Here is a 23,918-nt window from a genome sequence, read left to right on the forward strand (position 1 = left end):
ATTCATTCATGTTTTGTTAAGTGCAATAGCTAATTATTTAAAGTATCAACTTGATCGGAAAATGCATGTGGCAGAAATAACGTTAACAAATATTTAAGGGGACTAAACCTATCTATCTGAATACTGAAGGATTTATTTCCCTTGTTGCTGTCAAACAATTAATTCTAGTAATTGACTAATCATTTTTTGTGGACTCATGTCTTGTCTACGCCAATGAATAATTGTGCAAAGTTTCAACTTGCTCCGAGAGTGGGTGTGAGAGAAATAACGTGTACACACTTTTTACCAGACAGACAGACAACCAGAATGAGCTAATATAAGCTTTGTAAAAATACTTTCATAAACCTCGACACTTTGTAAGGTTAAAGTAGTGCACTACAAGATAGAATGCCTTAAAATTTGTAACTGTATCTGAGATAGAGAACTAAGTCAACAAACAAACACGTCAGTGTGTCATCGTGTGTTTGTGCGTCCAACATGAAAACATCGCCCCTATAGATAATCACCACCAGGTACCCAAGCCTCTCAGACCAGCGTTCACTTAATGCTGTAATTCATTGGTCATCGCGTCTTGTTGGGCAGCGAGGCCTGGCATCCATTCGATGAGCCTATTCGTCACGCCAGGGATAGCACATTTAAACAAAATGGATCGCTCCTTAGACTACCGTGGATGGAGCATCCAAGACTATAGGTACAAAAAAATAAAAATACGGTAAATCTTCTATTTTTTTGCGGTGCTGAAAATATAAACATCAAACTGTGTTAAGCGCGATACAGTGTTTGATTACCTTGCGTACCAGCGAAAGGCCGCCTTTATCACTGAAATAATTTCTTTTTGTTAGCAAAATAAAAGAACTATACAAATTAAACCAAATTTTTGTTTAGAAACTTTGGTCACTCGCCAGCCTACTTTTAAAACTTGAAGTTCTTAAAACAATAGGAACCTTTTTACTTGTGCATTCCTTTTGTTTTTCACAATTCATTTTATTAGCTTGCAAATTCATGGGCGGAACCTAAAGCATAACACCTGACTGGTTCATGGGCGGAACCTAAAACATAACACCTGCCTGGTTCATGGGCGGAACCTAAAACATAACACCTGCCTGCTTCATGGGCGGAACCTAAAACATAACACCTGCCTGGGCGGGTACGAATGTGGAGAACGACTCTAACAATTTTCCTACTAACTTGACAGTTTATGTATATCTTTCGGGAAAATGTACTTTCTAATTGGCCCCACGCTTAAATCATATTCAAATATAATAATCTAAAAAATAAATTTGATAGGCCCTATATTTTGAACACTTGTCAGTGGTTATCCCTCATGTATTCATTCCATTCAGTTAAACAAATCAATAAACTGACGGAACATTTTGCGTACAGTTGTATGCAAAAATCATGAACTGGACTGCTACAATTGTTTAGCGACAACACATGTATATTGTACAATTTATGCATTAACAATATCAATATCATATCTCTAACTAGATCTTATCTTCTTATCTTATATAATACAGACGTTACTTCAAAAAGGAAGAAGATTCTAGTCTAGACTATTGTCTTTTAATGTTTACAATTCTTAATCCATATTACCAAACTAGAGTTTTCTTAACTCTTTATCAGATTTATACATGGGCGCAACCAAGGACTCTATTCAGTTTGGGGGGAATGGGGCGGGGTAAATAATTTTCATTTTTTTTAATCCATCAGTTTTTTAAATTTCCCTCACCCCAATTAAAAAAAAAAATTAACAAAGTTTCACAGTTCCACTCCCGTCTCCTGATCGACTAACGAACGTAACCAATCAGAAGATGCGCGTGGAAGCTACCATTAAATTCATTTTCAATGCTGAAGAACTATTTGCAATTAATGAATTGTTACGTCATGTCCGCTTACTGTAGTTTCAGCCTCAGACTATGTATTTTAATAATCATGTTTCACAACCCCTTGCCACCATCATCAATCTACCTCCCCCCCCCCCCTGTTTAATTTTCGCCTCTCCTCAGACACGTTTCTGTTGATTGCCCCTCTTCCACTTCCTTTTTTTTTTTTACAAAGAGTATATCAACTCACTCTGTCTGTCTGTCTGTCTGGTAAAATTTTTGTACATGTTATTTCTCCGACATTCCATTCTCGGACCAAGTTGAAACTTTACACAATTACTCATTGTACCTAACAAAACATGAAACCGTCGAAAAATTTAATCAATTAAATACAAAGTAAGTTTACCCTTTAAGACCTGGCTATGATGTTAAGGTCATATGTTTCTTTGGCTGACATGGGTGTCATTTGGCCAGCACATCGACCAACCGCTTTTAATTTCCCAAACTTAAGTCAGCTATCTATTAGAGTTGGGTGGACTCAGAGACGCCCTTAAAATCGCGAAATTCAAAATCACCGAGATTCGGACACAGGACCCGAGGTTCGGAAGCCAAGCGCCATACGGGCGGTGATGGCTTCTCCACGGAATCCGATGATACAGTATAAGGGCTCGGCCTCTGGCCTCGCACGGGAAGGGGGAACCCATTGCATTGGCTCGTTAACAAAAGAATATAAATAAATGATCATCCTGTTGACGGTGGCCTAAGAACAGGAGGGGTCGGTGAAGAGCCAATCCTTCATCCTGGTCACGGGATAAAAGCCCTTCCGGTGTCAAAGTTTCATAAAAACTAAGACATTTAAACATTGAAGAATCTACCATCTTTCTGTGTCCAGGCGCTCTGAAACATATCGTTACGGAGGAAGACAATTTATAAAACAATTTGTAATTAAAATGTTGTGACACACACTTTGAATAATATAAACTACTCAGGCGGTTGCAGTTTAAGCTACATGATTGTATAGCCTGGTAAGGTAAGGTTTTATTTTCCTCTTTCAGACATTACGATCTACGGGGGCAGCTCATCGGTGACTATGGTCGCTGGCTATGTGGCCAGCACAACGATCAACCAATTTTGAACCCCTAATGTGAGTCAGAGGTAGACTCAAGAGCGCTCTTTTTAATCCCTGTCTTTTACGGGACCTCTGGCTTTTGAAGCCAAGGGCTCTACTACTTGGCTACCAAAGTACTTGCATGGAAATGGGTGGTCACAGACCTAAACAGTAGCAAAGTTAAGGGCAAGGGTTCGAAACTCGTATTAGGCATTTTGTTTATTCACACACATTGAGTATTGTTAGGAGCTATCACCTCAGCCAACGTCGGATTCAGAGTTTTTTTTTAGTGTGGGGTTCACACATTAAGTATTGTTAGGAGCTATCACTTCAGCCAATGTCGGATTCAGAGTTTTTTAGTGTGGGGTTCACACATTGAGTATTGTTAGGAGCTATCACCTCAACCAACGTCGGATTCAGAGGTTTTTGAGAGTGGGGTTCACACATTGAGTATCATTAGAAACTATCACCTCAGCCAAGGCCGGATTCAGAGGTTTTTAGAGTGGGGTTCACACATTGAGTATTATTAGAAACTATCACCTCAGCCAAGGTCGGATTCAGAGGTTTTTAGAGTGGGGTTCACACATTATGTATTGTTAGAAACTATCACCTCAGCCAACGTCGGATTCAGAGTTTTTTTTAGTGTGGGGTTCACACATTGAGTATTGTTAGAAACTATCACCTCAGCCAGCGTCGGATTCAGAGTTTTTTTTAGTGTGGGGTTCACACATTGAGTATTGTTAGGAGCTATTACCTCAGCCAATGTCGGATTCAGAGTTTTTTAGTGTGGGGTTCACACATTGAGTATTGTTAGAAACCCTCCTTCCCACCCTTGAATACGCCAATGTCATCAGTGCACCCCATTCAATCCATATCTGTGACATATCGTTCAAATGAAATGTAAATATATACACACTTATTTCAATATATTATAACAGTACCTTGTACGTATAATGAACTGAGGAGACCGATGCTAGCCACTTGATAGGTAAACATCTTCCTTGGCCAGTACTGTAATCCTTCTCAACAATGCGCCAGCGTGAATTGTGTTTGTCGTATAGTGTATGTTTTATTTACAGCCCTAGTAGAAATGAGAAGGGTTAGTTCAGTATCAGCATTGTACTGCTTATCCCCCCTTAATTGTACATAATAGTGTTTCAAGAAGTGTTCATTTATGCAAAAATATGAAAACTAAAAAAAAACAACAGAAACTTAGAAAAGGTCAAGTTTCAAAATCTGTGGTGAATCACCCGCCATACTGTGCTATAGCACAAGAGCAACTTATGAAATTATTTCCATTTTTAAGAAAATATACTTGAAACGTACCATTGAACAATGGACGATAACTTGCCTCGTTTCGTAACAAGTACAAACAAATTATTTGTGTTGTAACATATGCTTATAGGAAATTGACACTATATTATAGTTCGTCCATCGTGGTTCGATGATGACCACTTTGTCATCCAGGGGGCTGAGGGCTTTGCACTGGGGTTTTATGTCTCCTCATGTAGCTGGTGAGACCTATGTGAGCCCGGAATGTTCGGCCGCACACTGGGCAGCTTATTCCAGCTGGAGCTAGTGTCTTTGGCCTTTTCTTCTCTGGCGTTTTTTCTTCTGCCAGCGTTGTTCTCTTCTCCTCAGCAACCTGTGCGCCAGTTTTCACAGAGCGACGCCATGATGCTCTGTCGTGTGCCTCTGTCTCCCAGGTGCCTGGGTCTATGCTGAACGCCTTCAGAGAAGCTTTGAGAGGTGTCCCTGAAGCGCTTTCTTTGACCACCTTGGGAGGAAATAGACATACAATGGCGTAAAAACAATTGGTGTAACCGGTGTTCAAATAAAAAAAAAGAAAGCGCCGAAACGAAAAATCTTTTTTTTTGTTTAAAGATGTGTCATGAATTTTGAGCACTATTTGGCACTGCAGAATCAAATTATCTAAGCACTTTCGTCTGCAGCACACATTTCAATATGGAGGACGCACTAGACTTTCCCTTTATGGCGTCAAATTTTATGACTTTAGACTCTATGACTTTAAGCTTATTTAAAAACAAATGGACAAACTAACCAATTGTAAAAGAAGACTTGATACAAAGATCAAATGTTACGCATGGAGATGTCTTATCTTATCTTATATAATACAGACGTTACTTCAAGAAAGAAAATCATTACGTCCTACGCGTCATGCATTTAGTCATGCATATTAACCAATGACCTACATTCTGCCAAGTCACTGGTTTTCCTGGCTAGCTCAGGCAACCCATTCCATGCTCTAATAGCAATAGGGAAGAAGGAGTATTTGTACAAATTTGTCCTAGCATATGTAACGGGGATTGTGTCCTTGTCTTTGTGTCTTTCTGAGTATTTTATTAAATTTTGTTTTTGTATTTGAAAATTATGGTTCAGCGTTTTGTGCATAATTGCTACTTTACTTTTAAGTCTATCCTGAAGGCTTTCTAAATTTAGTGATTTTACTAAAGATGTTAGAGTTATAGCTCAATTCTTTTTTTTTTGTTTAGTTGACAAAAGTAAAGTTCATATAAGCGTCCTTAGCATAGTCTAGTCCAGTGGTTCCCAAACTTTTTTGTCTCGTAGACCCCTTGCCATATTTTCTGGTTATCGGTAGACCCCCTGCTTAACTTTCAAATTTTTGCAAATTCAAATTTTTTTAAAAACTAATTTCTATCTGTACAAAAAGTAAATTAAAGTTCCCCTTTCAGACCTTGTGGCAGATGATGTAAAGGTCATCTGTTTCTGTGGCCTACGGTTATCGAGGGTGTCATGTGGCCAGCACAAAGACAAACAGCCTTTACTTTCCCCAACTAATGTCAGGTACCCATTAGAGCTGGGTGGCCTCAGAGGCACCCAAAAGATCCCGAAATTAAAAATCCAAGTCTTCAACAGGATTCAAACTCAGGACCCCCGGTTCAGAAGCCAAGCACTTTACCGCTCAGCCAAAATGCCTCCTAATTTCTATCTGTAGAGAGTTGAAAAGTGAAAAAAGTAATTTAAAGCTACATATTAGAGATTTTAGAGATCTCTCCTTTTTTTTTTGGATAAATTTCAAAACCAATTAAAATAGCAATATGTATTGCTGGAATCTCCAATTTCCTTAAGTATCATTGTAAGAGTTTTCGCAAAGAGCAGTTTCTCGTGTATTTGTTGACGTTTCACGAGTAGCTCAAATATTGTGTCCGCGCGAAGATGTTATCACTATCGGGAGAAAGAGCAAAGGCGAGTGACTGTCGCCTAAACCAGTAAGCTTCGAGCATAAATGGCTCATTAGTCTTGGCTGGCTACCCACCTAGCAGAAGTAAAACTGAATTCAAAACTCTCCTGTCTTGCAACTCTAACATGGGAAAGGTTTTGTGGGTTAACCTGAGGAAAAATAAGGAGCCGGCAACCATAATGCAGTTTGCAGCACACACCACTACATTCTGTCAGAACCTGTGACGCTGCTGAGCCCTAACTTATATATGTCGTTTGCAAAAAATTACATATGAAGCTTTTAATTTTATAACTCATGCCACCGAAGCAATCTTGAACTGTATTGTTGCTTAAAGAAATTCTTTTAATAATATCAGATGTGGGTTTGTGTAAAACAGGTTTTAAAACTACAACGGCTGGTAAAAATCAATGTTTTACCTATGGTGTTTTCCGCATTTTGCCATAAATAAGTAAATTTCCCCTTTCAGACATTGTGATGATGTTATGGTCATCTGTTTCTTTGGCCAACGGTTAACGAGCAGGGTGTCATGTGGGCAGTACAACGACCAACCGCCTTTACTTTTACTAACATAATTCAGGTACCCATTAGAGATGGGTGGACTCAGGGAAGCCCTGAAAATCCTGAAATTCAAAATTCACAGAGATTCGAACCCAGGACCCCAATTATGGAAGCCAAGCGCTTAACCACTACCACCACACCCTTATTTTGCTATAAGTAAACAGATATTGTAAGACTCATAAACCACCATCTTCTCTACATGATGTTGAATAGAGATTTTGTGGGTCTATTCTGAACTTTATCTTTGAATGTTCAAAAGTTTTTCAAATCTATATCTTTTTATTTGGGTGATATTGTTGCAGATGATCCTCAAGCGTAATTAGTTTCATATCGTCATAAAAAAGGCAATCGGTAACCGCTTGGTTGACAAGGACAGAATGAACAATTTTATATAATCAACGCTAGACAGTCTACATTTCTTTTTGTTAAACATTATTTACATGAAGACAAAATTAAGTTATTTTAATAAGTATTGAAATTAAATACAACAATTTTTCGTTTGAATAGCAGGATAAATATTTAAATGATTAACTAAGTTACAAATTATATATAGTGTGAAGAATTACATTAATGGGAAGTAAAAATTAAAGTCACGACCTGCTTATATGAAATCTATTATCATAGACCCCCTTGGACATCTGATGGACCCACTAGCGGATCCAGATCTTTGGAGTGGGGGGGGGGCGATTTTTTTTCCAAACCCTAACCCTAACGCCCAGGAAACCCTAACCCTATACATAAACGTACGTACAGCATATATATATATATATATATATATATATATATATATATATATTATATATATATAATAATAATAATAAGCAGTATTTCTCAGTATTTTCTTGCATTCTTCACTGCAGAAACGCATTCTCCTGACATCTAAAGCTCTTCATCCATCATTGGAGTTCGGGGCGAAGCCCCGACGCCAAAAGCGTTTTCTTGCATTTTTTACTGCAGAAATGCCTGCTCCTGACATCTACAGCTCAATATTCATCAGTGAATTTCGGGGCGAAGCCCCGACGCTTAAAGCGTTTTCATGCATTTTTCACTGAAGAAACGCATTCTCCTAACGTTTACAGCTCATTTTTAATCAGTGGAGTTCGGGGCGTAGCCCCGACGCCAAAAGCGTTTTCTTGCATTCATCACTGCAGAAACGCATTCTCCTGACATCTACAGCTCTTCATCCATCATTGGAGTTCGGGGCGAAGCCCCGACGTCAAAAGCGTTTTCTTGCATTTTTCACTGCAGAAATGCCTGCTCCTGACATCTACAGCTCACTATTCATCAGTAAATGTCGGGGCGAAGCCCCGACGCTTAAAGCGTTTTCATGCATTTTTCACTGAAGAAACGCATTCTCCTGACATCTACAGCTCATTATTAATCAGTGGAGTTCGGGGCCGCGACGCTAAAAGCGTTTTCTTGCATTTTCATTTTTTTTTACATTTTGTAATTTCTTAACTATAATACAAAAAGAAAAATTATTGCTTTGTCCGATAAGGGAAAGGAGATGGCATGTATCGCCCCTCCCACCTTTTTCCTTTTATATTTAGTAATCATAAAATTTGAGATTAGATTGTAGTGCGACATAATATACAAATGGTTTCACATATCAATTATATAGATATTCAACTATTTTTGTTCACAAACTATGATTCCTCCATAAAAATAGGACCACTCCCCACTCAGAGGGCTAGAGCGGCTAGGGCAGTACATGCAATCGCCCCCCCCCCTTTACACACGGAATCGGCCAAGATACCAGAAGGGGAGCGACATAATATCAAATTTATATATCAATTCAACTAATCTTGCTCACAAACTATGATTTCTCCTTAAAAGTAGGACCGCCCCCCCACTCAAAGGGTTTAGGTGGGAAGGGCAGTAGAGGTTTCGCCCCCCCCCCCACCAATCGGACAACAGGGGAACGACATAATATAGAGATCGGTTAAAATATCAATTTTTAAGTTTTAATCATATAGATATTTAATTGATTCTTTTAGCAAGCTGTGATTTCTACAAATAAATTGGACCGCCCCCCCCACTCAAAAGTTTATGGTTGGGGGGGGGCGGATTGATGCTATCGCCCCCTCCCGACCCCACCAAATCGGCCAACATACTAGAGGGGGGGGCGAAATAATCTAAAAATAGTTTGAAATATAAATAATTAGTATATATTATTAACATAAGTAAAATTCGTATACAAATTGTGTGACTTCTATACTAAAATTCGTCCGCCCCCCCCCCCAAAGGGGGGGGGTCGGCCGAGTGGGGGGGGGGGGCGATCGCCCCTACCGCCCCCCCCTGGATCCGCCAGTGGATGGACCCCCAATTTGTTTTTTCACTTTCGTAGACCCCTTGAAAGTCTTCATAGACCCCTGGGGGTCTATATAGACCACTTTGGGAATCACTGGTCTAGTCCATCGTGAAAATCTCCAGAGTAACATCTAGTAGTAACCTAATTGCCACTCATAAACACTTTTGCGCACAAGCGGGTGCCCAGTAGAGTTTGGGATCAGGACATGAACTCCATTGCAAATATTCAGTTTTGATCGTGGTTTATCATGAAGAGTATGTTCAGTTATTTATTAAAAGTTGGCTTAGCTTTATACTAATAGGAACTAGGGCCTGCTAATATCGAGGCTAGTATTCGAGTCCGAAGATTAATGAGGTATGCAGTATTTCCCGTGGCCCAGCTGTGACCTACATATTTTGCCACATCCAGCGCAGACATAACCATTGTCCGCCGTTGGTCGATTTTGATTTTCTTACTAATTACTTTTAAAAATAACAAACACATTATAAAATAATAACTATTCAAGTCAAGTCTTGTTACTTAATGAGCTCGCTACGTCTGCTGTTCTTCTTAGCAGTTAACTATGGTCCGTTGTTTTGTTAAAACGTACACGGTGTAACAATGTCAAATTACGAACACTAACTCTAGGTATGTATTTACTGAAACATTAAATACAAATGACTTCTCGCTTCGTGGCAGGAGATGACCCGATCAGAGGCGAACTTAGCAGAATACGGGGCCCCGAGGCGAGTGTCATACGCGGGCCCGGGAGACGAAAGCGTAGACTATATGTACCATACCACATTGGGCTAACGGGCTTGATCGTCTGTAATGCTGTAGGCCTTATTATAGTTACAAAACATAGTGCCTTACGTAGATACTGGTAATACATCTCTCAATATGTAACAGAGGTATGTTTGTTATGAAGTGTGTTTGTGTGTGTGTGTGTGTGTTTCTGTCGTGACGATGGAAAGAGGTTAGCGATTGGTTGGTGGCTATGCAGTGCTTATGATGAACGGCACTGTCGACAGCTGTCTTGGTTGGGCAGACGACTCTAGATTGCCAACTTGAAAAGATGTTCACGTTATTTCAAGTTTTTTACGTTATAATATAATAAAATATAATATAATAAAATATAATAAAATATAATAAAATATAATATAATATAATATAATAAAATAAAATAAAATAAAATAAAATATAATATAATACAATACAATACAATACAATACAATACAATACAATATAATATAATATAATATAATATAATATAATATAATATAATATAATATAATATGCCTCCAGTGATTTAGTTGTCTGCCAGCAGTTTGGTGCTACAAGTCAACGGTCGTCAACAGCAGTGTTATAAAGCTTTTATGATAAATGGTATCTTATAGATCACTGGAAAAGCTTCCAAAATATTGAGTAACAGTCCTCATTTATTAGAACTGGTTTGGTCCGAAGGGGACGGCAAAGAAGGGAATATCCTATATCGGGGCCCCCCTTCCAGTTACGGGATCTGAGGCGGTTACCCCACTCACTATCCCTGAAGTCCGCCTCTGATACAATCTCATTTCTTCTTAACTCGAACTCGCTTTGAAAAAATAAGCTATTACACTCAAGTACTGGAAGATTAGGTTTATCACACTATTGTCTGGTTCGTTTTAATTTGTCTTGACTGATTTTTTTCTTTTTTTTTTTTGCTGGCCACTGTCCTCTTTGCCTCGTAGTTTGAAACATGAAAACACCTACACCCACGCCAGTGCCACACCGCGAAACGAGAAGCGATCAAGCACCTACATGTGACAATGTCAAGCACAACTACTGGAATCTAGGTATCAACAAAGTATCTACTGGCAATTACTGAATCTAGGTATCAACAAAGTATCTACCGGCATATCACGTTACGTAAAACTAATGACTGAAACCGATACTAACCTATATTCGTCAACTGTGTATATGAATTGGTTTAAAATACATTGTCGATGTTTAAAATAGTTACAACCGAGATACAAAATTAAATCCTTTCAGAACCTTGCTTCAGGACGTCACTCCAAGAAAAAAAAAAGATCACACCATTTTTTAATCCTATTACGAAATAGATCTCGAATATAGAACTAATACTAGCGGGTCAAAGTAGTCACACAAATACCACCTTCATTTTTCTAAGCTTCGGACTCAAGGACAGTCCCTTAAAGTGGACGTAATTGGTCTTCAATAACATGCCGTGAACGACATTTAATGTATATATATATATATATATATATATATATATATATATATATATATATAATTATATAACAAATGAATTCCAAGTCTACAGGCCTACATGTAAACTGACTTTTTGTGATATCGTCGTATCGTTTTGATGAGAGACCTACTTTATGTCAGCTTGCCCCCATTCGCATTTTTACGTCAACAATCCCAGGTTACGCTTCACTGAGCACACTTTTTTTCCTCCTTTCCTCCGGGAGTTATTTCGTTGAGTAGCAGTCTACAGGGTACATTTCTTTTAGCATTTAAAAAAAATTCACCGATTTAAAAAGTAAGCCGAAAAAAAATAATTATTACCAAACTTGTAGCTTATCTTAACTTATAAGTAGATAGACTAGTGTAAGATCTATGTATGATACAGTTGATACTCCCAGGATAAGACTAACCACTACACAATATCCCCCAAGTCTAATTTTAATTTAGAAAATCCATGAGCCAATCATCTCAACTACTGTGTGTGTGTTGAGAAAGCTAAGAGCATGAAATAGCACTTAACAAAAACAATTAGTAAAAATATTTCTAATCGTAGAGGCTTATTGTTGGTCTTGTGATCTATTATAAATTTAATTATATGACTGATCCAAACTAATTAACACAGTTGCATGTCGTATAAGCTTTGTTTTTTAAAAAGTATTTTACTTTTATTATTATCTAAGTATATAAAGTAGAAAGTAAGGCATATTTAGCCTATATATATATGGAGCCTAATACTGAAATACTCGCGAGAACAGGCCTTTCCAGCATCTTTACGGTCCTCAGGCAACTCCGCCTGCGCTGGCTCGGACATGTTCGCCGGATGGAGGACAATCGCATCCCAAAAATCATTCTGTACGGACAACTTGCGTCTGGCTCAATAAAAACTGGTCGCCCCTACCTCTGTTACGTTGATGTGATAAAAAGAGACTTAAAATCAGTGAACATTGATACTGACCATTAAGAAGACATAGCCTTAGACCGCCTTATGGTTGGCCTTGGTATACATTCTTGAAGGATTATCTTGACACCTGTTTAGGGTGAGTTTTATTTCACATTATAAAGTTATTCTTAATTATGTATTCGGTCGCATTCGCATTTTGTAATTAGATTAGAAGACTAGAGGATTAGAAGAATCTGTTATTTGTCTTTCTATAGGGTTTTCGTCTGAGGTTTTTCGTCTGAGGTTTCATGTTTTGGGTTTCGAGTCTGACGTTCCATATTGCAGATTGAGGTTTTCTATATCCAGACTTGGTGTTACATTGTGACGCTGTGAGTTTTGGTACTACTCTGAACTTTGATTCTTCATCGTGGGTGAACATTCGTCCTGGCTAGATGATACTTAGGTTACCTTGAACAGTTTACAGAATCTTTGTCTTGGAATGAAATATTGTGAGAACAATGCTGACGGACACTTTATTACAAGGTGGTTATCATTGTATTTGAACTAATACTTCAGTAGTTAATGGAACTAGACTATGATTTAGTAATTTCTCATATCATACTTTATGTACTGTATTCATTTATCATTACCATTGATCATATGTCATTTTATTGTATAAATCTTACTGAATTAAATGTATAGTTTAATTAAAATCATCATACACATTGAGAGATATGGCAGCGATTGAACGGTTCTTCCCCTTCACTCAATATAAGTTTTAAAAAAAATATTAGATGAGTAAATAAACAAAAAAAAAAAAACAAATTGTAAATATTGTCTACTGTCATCTAAATGTTCACGTGACTTTGTGTTTATTTCTAAAATGAACACCAAATTGTGCAAAGGTCTCATCAGTAGCAGGCGACAACATTGAAAAAACACCAAAACTTGGTGGATGTAGTTGTCGGCCTTTCCTGCTGGTTTTGTTCTTCTTCTCGCAACTTGTTGACTTTCTCCGAAAGCTTCTGTCCCAGCGCGTGCAGCAGGTTGATTTGTCTGTGGAATTCTCGTTGGAAGCTGGCACCTCGGAGATCTCTTTCCAATGTCCTTGGAAGCTGCTGGAAGAAAAGATAAGATAATTTTTAATGATAAAAAGGAAAATGGAAATTCGGTTTGACTACAATTGACCAGCGTAACTACCGTAACAATAACAATATAGATGCAAATACGAACAACATTCAAAGACAAAAATGACATTTAAATCAATGTAGGTTCTCAGTGTCTCATTACCTTACGAATTAAATTAGTTAAGAATTTTTTTTTCAAGTCATTACAATTATTATTATAGCTTTTATATAGCGCTACTTTCATGCTTATAACATGCTCATTGCGTTTTTGGTCCAATCTCATTTGTGGACCAGTGGGGGGGGGGAGGGGTATCTGCCTCTAGGCGCTCAGTAAACACAACTCTGCCCGAGTCGGGTGTCGAACCTCGAGCCCCCTTCTAGGTAGCCAAGCCAAGTTCAAGCGCACTTGGCCTCTCAACCACGCGTCCCACAATGCCTTTTTTTAGGTTCCAAACTCTTCATATGGTAAAAAAAACAACAACAACAAAAAAGGGTGGAACTTGGGTGGCTGGACACAGTTCTTAAAAACGGCTCTAACGATTTTCCTAGAAATTTGACAGTTGATGTATATCTTTGGGAAAATAATTACTTAGCTTGGAATGACATGCTTGGAAAACTCTAATCTGACCATTTTAAGTTTTCCAAGTAAAATAAAAAAATTAATTTTAATTCGGCTAAAGGACTACACAACCCTTATCTTAAACATACATCAGCGGGTTTTTTATTAGTTAAATATGTTTCATTTAGAAAAAGGGAAATAAATCTTGCAGTGCTGATATAACTATATATATATATATATATCATGGGCGTAGCCAGGATTTTTTTTCGGGGGGGGGTTTAGGGGGGTGAATTTTTTTTCTCCCCCCCCCCGACCTCCCCCCTGCGAAAAAAAATGATATCTATTTATGTGTGTGTGTGTGTGTGCGTACAAAATCTTTATTACATTCTGACCCTTCATTCTTTCGGAAGACGTTTATTGTGTCCTAGAATAGGTTCTTCCATGAGTTAGTGGAAAAATTGTAGATTTTCCGCAATTACTAGCAAAGGGGTCTGGGGGAGCGCTAGGAGCTCCCCCAGCGCGGGGCGAAGCCCCGCCGCCAAGCACTATTTCTGATATTGAAAACCAACAAAATGCATATTCTAAGGTATCTACACTGCATTTTCCTGCTATTAAAAAGTTCTATTTCAAAAACCTAATGTGTTATTCTTACTGACTTAGACCCTGCCTCGTCGTTCGGCGCATTTGCCATCAAGCTGTTTTCATAAAATTGTAGACTCCCCGCCATTACTAGCAAGGGGGGTCTGGGGGAGCGCTAGGAGCTCCCCATCGCGGGGCGAAGCCCCGCCGACAAGCACTATTTCTGGTATTGAAAGCCAACAAAATGCATATTCTAAGGTATCTACACTGCATTTTCCTGCTATTAAAAAGTTTTATTTCAAAAACCTAATGTGATATTCTTACTGACTTAGACCCTCCTACGCCGTTCGGAGCATTTGACGTCAAGCTGTTTCCATAAAAATCTGTCACTGGTAATGTCTGAAGCCTCTTCCCACCTACTATGAGGACCTCCATGAATGAGTGGCGTCAAGTTGTACTAGGATATCATTGCAACTCTTCTTATGCTTAATTCATTTTGTCGGAGAACATGTCCCGCAAACCTCATGCGTCGTTCTCTCACAATCTTACTAAGGGGTCGACTCCCAGTTCGGCATAGGATTTTTCCATCTCAAAATGCTCTGTAGGGGGATCTTAAGCTCAAAACCATCTGGAGGGGGTTTTAAACTTAAAAAAAAAAAGCCATCTGTAGAAGAAGGGTTTAAACTCAAAACCCCCGATTGGCTTGGCTACACTCAAATAATTTTAGTGTGTAATTTGCTTTTTTTTTATATTGAAGATGTATTTTTAGCACCAAACCCATTTGAATGGGGGTTTAAACTCAAAACCCCTTTCGGCAACGTTCATAGCATTTTGAGTGCGTAATTTGATTTTTTCTTACACTGAAGATGTATTTAAATTTATCCTCAAACCCCACTGGAGGGAAGTTTAAACTCAAAACCCCTTTGACTACACTCATAACATTTTTAGTGTATAATTTGCTTTGTTTTTATTATTAAAGAGGTATTTTTTACCTTCAAAACCCGCTGAAGTGGGGTTTAAACTCAAAACTGAGTCAAAACAATTTAGCCACGCTCATAACATTTTGAGTGAGTAATTAGCTGCTTTTTTTTATATTAAAGAGGGGGTTTATCATAAATTTTAGACGGGGTTTTAAAATCAAAATCTTCCTTAACTGTGCACTTGGAATTAGGGGATTTTCGTTTGCATTTTTTTTTTGTTTTGTTTTATAGAAGAGGGGGAGTTAACTGCAAAAACCCCATGGTTTAAAACTCAAAACCCCTGGTAGGGGGTTTTAAACTCAAAACCCCTAGTAGTTTTTTTTAACGCGAACCCCTCTGGTAGGGGTTTTATACTCGAACCCCCCTCCAGTAGGGGTTTTTAAACTCGAACCCCCTGGTAGGGGGTTTTAAACTCAAAACCCCCTGGTAGGGGGTTTTAAAACTTAAAACCCCTTTGGTTGTGCTAGGGCAAGTGATGGTTTAGTATTAAAATCTCACCTAAAATAAACAAAATCAAAGCAAAAAATCAGTCACTAAATTCCGACTCCCCCCCTTCGGGGGGGGGATTTCATTTCGGGGGGGGTTTGAACCCCAAAACCCCCCCCCCCCTGGCTACGCCCATGATATATATATATATATATATCCACAAGTGCGCAGTTCTTTATTTTATATAGGCTTTGTTGTTTTTCTTAAGTATTTTATTTTTTATAGTTGATGTTTTCAGTAGATATCCAATTTGTTAAATCTCCGAAAAAATAAAGAAGTTAAGTCACTTTTCATTCCCTAAACCTAGCTGCAGGGTAGAGAGGGCGGGTAAGGAATCCTATGTTTACTACATTCTATTCCGTAGATCAAAATGAAAGGGGAATCTATCTAAAATGTGGTTGTGTAAATGCAGATCTTTTGTTTAAAAAAAAACAACTTTGGAAAAATCTGGATACACTTTTACTCTGATATCTTAGTTTTTCGCTGAGCCCTAATTTACAAAATCACATATCGTTAGAAATCGGGTGAGATCTAGACCATTCTCTCTCTCTCTCTCTCTCTCTCTCTCTCTCTCTCTCTCAACGAAAGATTCAATGAGAAAATAACTCTGTTTTGACTGACCTTTATGACGTTAAACCTCCAAAGAGTCTGCTTAGTAAATGTTAGAATGCCCCACGTTTGTTTTATATTGACTAATTCACAGAGTTATTCATTCGAACGCAATCTGACAAAGACTATTTCTGGATATGGCAAAAAATATTAAAAATGGAAATGGCAGCGCGGTGGCTGAGTGGTTAAGCGCTTGGCTTCCGAACCTGTGGTCCTGGGCTCCAGGGGCGGACTGGCTATATGGGCTTTCGGGGCCGATACTAAAATGGGCCGGTAGGGGCACCGAAACGGACGCCACTACGGCACGTATTGAATTGTTAAAGGTTTTAGAATATTCTTTTATAAAAGTGACCCTTTGAGCGTCGTGTTATAAAAAATCTTTTAAGAGACTCTACAGTGTAATACTAATTTAATCGAACACTTTTTCCGAACTAATGCTGAGCCTACACCCGTAGACAAGAGGCGGGATGGCTGAGTGGAAAAGCTTGGCTTACTAATCGAGGGGTCCTGTGTTCAAATCCTGGTGAGGACTGATATTTTTAATTTTGGAATCCACCCAGCTCTGACGGGTACCTGGCTTTAGTTGGGGAAAAGTGAAGGTGGTTGGTCGTTGTGCTGACCACATGACACCCTCGTAAACCGCGTAAACAAAAATTGATGACATTTGCAGAAGCAGAAAGCCTGTGCAGGAACAGATGACCTTTACAGAAACATATGACCTTTAGATCATCTGCCCCATAGATCGCAAGGTCCGAAAGGGCTGCTTTATCAAACGTAACATAATGATTTTTAGAAGGTAGAGAATTGGATGCCCACTTTACATATTATGGGCAGGATGGTACAAAAATACCCGGAACGATTTTGACATCCAGTCCGCCCCTACTGGGCTTGAATCCCGGTGAAGACTGGGATTTTGTATTTCGGGATTTTTAGGGCGCCCCTGAGTGGGTACCTGACTGTAATTGGGGAAAGTAAAGGTGGTTGATCGTTGTGCTGGCCCCATGACAACCTGTCAACCGTTGGCCATAGAAAAAAGCATCATCTACCCTATAGATCGCAAGGTCTAAAAGGGAAACTTTACATTAGATCTATGAATGAGGAGCCACGCACGTGAAATAAGGCATTCGCCCTTAAAATGTTCGCACGCAAAAAGAAGCCTTATTTTTATAAGTTGAAATTATTTTTAGCGTTGTAGGTCCACCCCAGTCGTTGTTTTGTGTGTGTGTGTAAATACTTATTAGCTAATTATTGAACGAACCTCTGTATTGTAATCGGAGATACCCTATTAACTATGACAATAATCTGATAGGTGAAAAACAAAGACATAGAGTATAAATAAATATAGACTGGCCGATTAAAGAGTTATATGAAACGAAAATTTGTGACTTGCAATTTTGTGTACTTTATTATACAGCCTTTATGAGCAGTATAAAAGTTAAGTATTCATATCTATTTCAGCCATAACCTATATAAGTATTACATTATTTTCACTAGTGTTTTTTTTAAATCTCTAAGAATGAAGATCATGCAATTTTTCATAATTCGGAAATCCGAATACAATAGATATACATGTTTTCAAGTTACATGAAGTTACTTCCTTCGGTCAGTCTATATTTATTTATGTCTATGGTGAAAAAAAAATGCCATACTTTTTTTCAAATTACAGAGAAAATCTATAATAGGCAAAATTTATGAGTTATATTACGAATTTATACAGTAATTGGTCTGGGTCAACAGGACTTGTTGTTATGTATTAGTTTTCTTCCAACTCTAGTTGTTGAATAAAAAAAAATTTACTAGAATCAATATTTTTATTATGTTTATTTCTAGTGGCTCCGAAAGGGGAATAGCCGATATTAGTTTTAAGTAGTTTGTCTGTTTTCTGCACGTTTTAGATCCCTAAAACTAGAAAAAAATATTAAAAAGCGATATCATTATATCTTAGATCTCGCAAGACTCTGATGCAACGGCTACTTGGTTTTGTTTTCTGAAAGAGAACCGTTTAATTTTTCAGTATTAAAAATGCAAGCAGTTTTCTTTATAATTATACCACACCCTTTTATCCCTATACACTATTAATAGTAAAAAAAAAAGGGGGAAATAATTATTTATAAGGAACGTCAGTTTTCTGTATAATTTAAAAACATTTTGCACATTCTTTTAAAAATAATGTTAAAAAAAAATATTTGTATTAATAAATTAATCTTTTTTTTATTACACAAGCTAAAAAATAACATTTCAAAGAAATTGTTTATTTTTGTTATAAAAGAGAACGATTGTTCTTAGTATATTTATAAGTCTAAGAAAATTGATCAGCTTAACTCTTTCTCTCCGTAATTATTTACCACATTCTGTTGGAATCAACGCTGGTATCGTCAGTTAGAAGAGAAAGAGCTCGTTTGTCCACATATCATACGTTAATCTCCTTCAATTGTCATAATCTCTATGTATATGCAAAAACACCTTAGAAGTACGCTCTAGGAGTGTGATATTGACATTAACGGCTGGGAAACACTAGTGCTCGAATGCTCCTCATGGCGTGAAGCCGTGAGCGTCCAAGTCTCAAGATGCGAGGCAAGGAGAGCGGGCAAGCATGAAAGAACGCAGAGCTAACAAAAGGCTGAGAGAAGAAGCAGGCTTATCTGCAGTAGACCCAACTTACCCATGCCTGTGTGTGGCCAGATTTTTAAAGCCAGGATTGGACTTACTTCTTCGAATTCATAGGAAATTACAAATGTGATCATCTTTGACCACGAATGAGGAGCTATATATATATATATATATATATATATATATATATATATATATATATATATATATATATATATATATATATATATATATATTTAAGGAGTGATGGGCCAAAAAAAAAAAAACCATTCGATTTTCCTATTTTAATGTGCTTAAGGTTTTATCCAAGGCAAAAGACAGAGAGGAATGGACAAAGACGGTCAACAGATCTTATGTGGTGCCCCAAAGATCCAACAGGCTAAGGGATAGGTGAAGTAGAAGGTTTTAGCACACTTTACTTTCTGTTTTTAAATTGCATTGAATGGGCTATGGAGAAAAATGAGAGATTGTTAAGTCCAAATGTGTGAACGTTAATCAAAACTCGGCAGCTCAGCAGCAGTCTACATAAATCTCAGAAAAAAACTCAGTTTTAGTTTATTGATGTCGTAGCCACAGATAAAATTGAAATTCAAAAAATGGAAATTCAATCTCACTCATGGGCGTAGCCAGGATTTTTTTTCGGAGGGGGGTTTTGGGGGGGTGAATTTCCCCCCCCCCCGACCCCCCCCCCCCCCCCGCGAAAAAAAAATTATATGTATTTATGTGTGTGTGTGTGTACCTTCATTCTTTCGGAAGACGTTTATTGTGCCCTAGAATAGGTTCTCCCATGAGTTAGTGAAAAAATTGTAGATTCCCCTACATTACTAGCAAAGGGGTCTGGAGCCACCCAGCGCGGGGCAAAGCCCCGCCGCCAAGCACTATTTCTGATTTTGAAAACCAACAAAATGCATATTCTGAGGTATCTACAGTGCATTTTCCTGCTATTAAAAAGTTCTATTTCAAAAACCTAATGTGCTATTCTTACTGATTTAGACCCTCCCTCGTCGTTCGGCGCATTTGCCATCAAGCTGTTTCCATAAAATTGTGGACTCCCCGCCATAACTAGCAAGGGGGTCTGGGGGAGCGCCAGGAGCTCCCCAGCGCGGGGCTTCGCCGCCAAGCACTATTTCTGGTATTGAAAGCCAACAAAATGCATATTCTGAGGTATCTACAGTCCATTTTCCTGCTATTAAAAAGTTTTATTTCAAAAACCTAATGTGCTATTCTTACTGACTTAGACCCTCCCCCGCCGTTCGGAGCATTTGACGTCAAACAGTTTCCATAAAAATCTGTCACTGGTAATATCTGAAGCCTCTTCCCACCTACCATGAGGACCTCCATGAATGAGTGGCGTCAAGTTGTACTAGGATATCATTGCAACTCTTCTTATGCGTAATTCATTTTGTCGGAGAACATGTCCCGCAAACCCCATGCGTCGCTCTCTCACAATCTTACTAAGGGGTCGACTCCCAGTTCGGCATAGGATTTCCTTGATTTAGATCCGATCTCTATAACTGACTCCTAAAATCTGTCTTAGCCATCTTTGTTGAGCTACATTTAGTGTTTTTCGATTTCGGTAGATGACTATTCACTGCAGTTTATTAATGGAGCCCTGCCACTGGTAAAAATGTGTAACCTCTCTTGAATACGCTCTTGGAATTAAGTGACTGTAGTTTGCTTTAGATTTTATATCGAAAAGAGAAGTTTTATCGTCAAAATCTTCTGTTGGGGGTTTTCCACCTCAAAATGCTCTGTAGGGGGATCTTAGTCTCAAAACCATCTGGAGGGGTTTTAAACTTTAAAAAAAAAAAGCCATCTCAAATAATTTTAGTGTGTAATTTGCTTTTTTTTTTATATTGAAGATGTATTTTTAGCACCAAACCCCTCTGAATGGGGATTTAAACTCAAAACCCCTTTGACTACGCTCATAGATTTTAGAGTGAGTAATTTTCTTTTATTTATATTGAAGAGGTACTTTTTAGCTTCAAACTCCACTGGAGGGGAGTTTAAACTCAAAACCCCATAGACTACACTCATAACATTTTTAGTGTATAATTTTTTTTTTGTTTTGTTATTAAAGAGGTATTTTTTAGCTTCAAAACTAAAAACTGAGTCAAAACCCATTCAGCTACGCTCATAACATTTTGAGTGCGTAATTAGCTTTTTTTTTATATTAAAGAGGGGGTTTATCGTAAATTTTATACGGGGTTTTAAAATCAAAATCTTCCTTAACTGTGCTCTTGGAATTAGGGGATTTTCGTTTGCATTTTTTCTTTGTTTTGTTTTATAGAAGAGGGGGAGTTAACTGCAAAAACCCCAGGTAGGGGGTTTAAAACTCAAAACCCCTGGTAGGGGGTTTTAAACTCAAAACCCCTAGTAGGGGTTTTTAAACTCGAACCGCTCTGGTAGTGGTTTTAAACTCGACCCCCCCTGGTAGGGGTTTTTAAACTCGAACCCCCCTGGTAGGGGGTTTTAAACTCAAAACCCCTTTGGTTGTGCTGGGGCAAGTGATGGTTTAGTATTAAAATCTCACCTAAAATAAACAAAATCAAAACATAAAATCAGTTACTAAATTCCGACTCCCCCCCCCAAGGGGGGGGGGGATTTCATTTCGGGGGGGATTTGAACCCCAAGAACCCCCCCCCCCTGGCTACGCCCATGAATTCTCACTAATTAATAATTGGTGGACTCAAAATTAAATGTTCTCAACTTCTCACATATATTTTTGTTTAATGCAAAATTTGCGAAGCTGTAAAATGTACATCAAAACATACGTTTGTCGATACGAAGCATCTAATAGCACCATAGCCAGTACTTACAAGCATAAATCTAACAATATTTTTTTTCTGCAAGGTAGTAATTACATAGGAATGTTTTTATTAAAAAGTACTAATACAAACATGATAACTAGTTTTGCTTTTGTCCTACTCAATAAAGGGGGGGGGGTCCTTCAATCAAACTTCTTTACTTCGGTCCACAAAGTAGGCTACCATGCTACGCGCTGTAAAAATCCATTTCTCGTTGGTATTTCTGGTGTACAGAATATTGCAATTGCAAATAAGCAATATATTTAAAAGGCTTATGATAATTTTGTTTTTAAATTGCGAAATCAAATTTCAACGCTCTTAAGCTTGTCACACGAAGTAATTACCAAAACTCTTGTCTGGTAGAAATCTTGAGCAAGTTAAGTCTCCCACTACCCATTTTTTGGATCAAGCTCAAACTTCGCACAATTATTTATGTCAGTGACAACACACAAATCAGTTTAAAAAATTTATGGCAGTAATTATGCGTTTATTTCCCTTAAATAATAAAAAAAAAATTGTATTATATCTTGCTTGTTGACAACTTCTTTGTTGCCAAATATTTGCTTTTCTTTAGATAATTTTAACCAGATATTTAAAATGTTACAAACTGTGTTAAACTGTATCTTCTAGGGCAGGGGTTCTCAACCTGTGGATCGCGACCTCCTTGGGGGTCGATTGACAATTTGCCAGGGGTCGCCAAAGCCATTGAAAAAATGGATTGTATTGTCTATTCTTCAATTGCTGTGTGTGTGTGTGTGGGGGGGGGGGGGTCGCGGCTAAGAGGGGTATTGTAAAAAGGGGTCGCCGAGCATAAAAAGTTGAGAACCGCTGTTCTAGGGAGGAAACTGGAGATTTCCTTTTTGATACGCCTCACAAGCTGAGGGAGGATTTAATTAGTCTACTCTCTTTACCTGAAACTTTACACATCGAGACGAAGAGACTGATTCCACTCACCTTACTATTGACCGCTACCATGTCAGCGTTGCTTGGTGTGAGTGTATATATGAAGTAGAGTGTCAGGATTGCTTTTAGACTTTGTCTAAACTGAACCATGGTGTGAAACCACATTGTTGCGCTGAGTAGTGCACTGCTGTAAACAATATACAATGACTGAGTTTCTAGCGAAAAAACTGAATATAATTGGATGTGAATGAATCTCTAGGGAGAAAACTGAAGATGATTAGATGTGAATGAATCTCTAGGGACACAATTAAAGATAATTAGATGTGAATGAATCTCTAGGGACACAATTAAAGATAATTAGATGTGAATGAATCTCTAGGGACACAATTAAAGATAATTAGATGTGAATGAATCTCTAGGGACACAATTAAAGATGATTAGATGTGAATGAATCTCTAGGGACACAATTAAAGATAATTAGATGTGAATGAATCTTTAGGGACACAATTAAAGATGATTAGATGTGAATAAATCTCTAGGGACACAATTAAAGATAATTAAATGTGAATGAATCTCTAGGGACACAATTAAAGATAATTAGATGTGAATGAATCTCTAGGGACACAATTAAAGATAATTAGATGTGAATGAATCTCTAGGGACACAATTAAAGATAATTAGATGTGAATGAATCTCTAGGGACACAATTAAAGATAATTAGATGTGAATGAATCTCTAGGGACACAATTAAAGATAATTAGATGTGAATGAATCTCTAGGGACACAATTAAAGATAATTAGATGTGAATGAATCTCTAGGGACACAATTAAAGATAATTAGATGTGAATGAATCTCTAGGGACACAATTAAAGATAATTAGATGTGAATGAATCTCTAGGGACACAATTAAAGATGATTGGATGTGAATGAATTTCTAGGAATAAAATTAAAGATGATTGGGTGTGAATGAATCTCTTGAGAGAAAATTAAAGTTAATTAGACGTGAATGAATTTCTATTGAGAAAACTAAAGATGATTGATTTGAATAAATTTCTAGGGAGAAAACTGAGATAGATAAGATGTGAATGAGTCTGTAGGAAGAAAACTTATGATAGGATCCAGTAA

The 23,918-nt window shown here is 37.9% G+C and overlaps 1 protein-coding gene across 2 annotated transcripts; it reads right to left on the bottom strand.

Moving 5' to 3' along the window:
• Positions 1–12,948: 12,948 nt before the first annotated feature.
• On the bottom strand, positions 12,949–22,983 carry LOC106070800 (uncharacterized). 2 transcript variants are annotated; one of them, XM_056007411.1, is made up of 2 exons: positions 22,844–22,983; positions 12,949–13,247 (listed from the first exon to the last, which is right to left on the bottom strand). In XM_056007411.1, exons 1-2 carry the CDS (start codon positions 22,955–22,957, stop codon positions 13,044–13,046), a joined length of 318 nt encoding a protein of 105 aa, XP_055863386.1. In that variant the 5' UTR covers positions 22,958–22,983; the 3' UTR covers positions 12,949–13,043. The 2 variants fall into 2 exon arrangements, with proteins under 2 accessions (XP_055863386.1, XP_013086221.2); XM_013230767.2 differs by having other exon boundaries at positions 12,949–13,250.
• Positions 22,984–23,918: the final 935 nt, after the last annotated feature.

This window comes from Biomphalaria glabrata, chromosome 13, assembly GCF_947242115.1.
Source record: "Biomphalaria glabrata chromosome 13, xgBioGlab47.1, whole genome shotgun sequence".
NCBI classification, from domain to species: domain Eukaryota; kingdom Metazoa; phylum Mollusca; class Gastropoda; family Planorbidae; genus Biomphalaria; species Biomphalaria glabrata.

Excerpts from the sequence above, each read along its gene's own strand:
- LOC106070800 (XM_013230767.2), bottom strand. The coding sequence starts at position 22,957 with ATGTGGTTTCACACCATGGTTCAGTTTAGACAAAGTCTAAAAGCAATC. Across the intron at positions 13,251-22,843 it reads TGGTAGCGGTCAATAGTAAG|CAGCTTCCAAGGACATTGGA; the intron begins GTGAGTGGAATC and ends CTTTTCTTCCAG.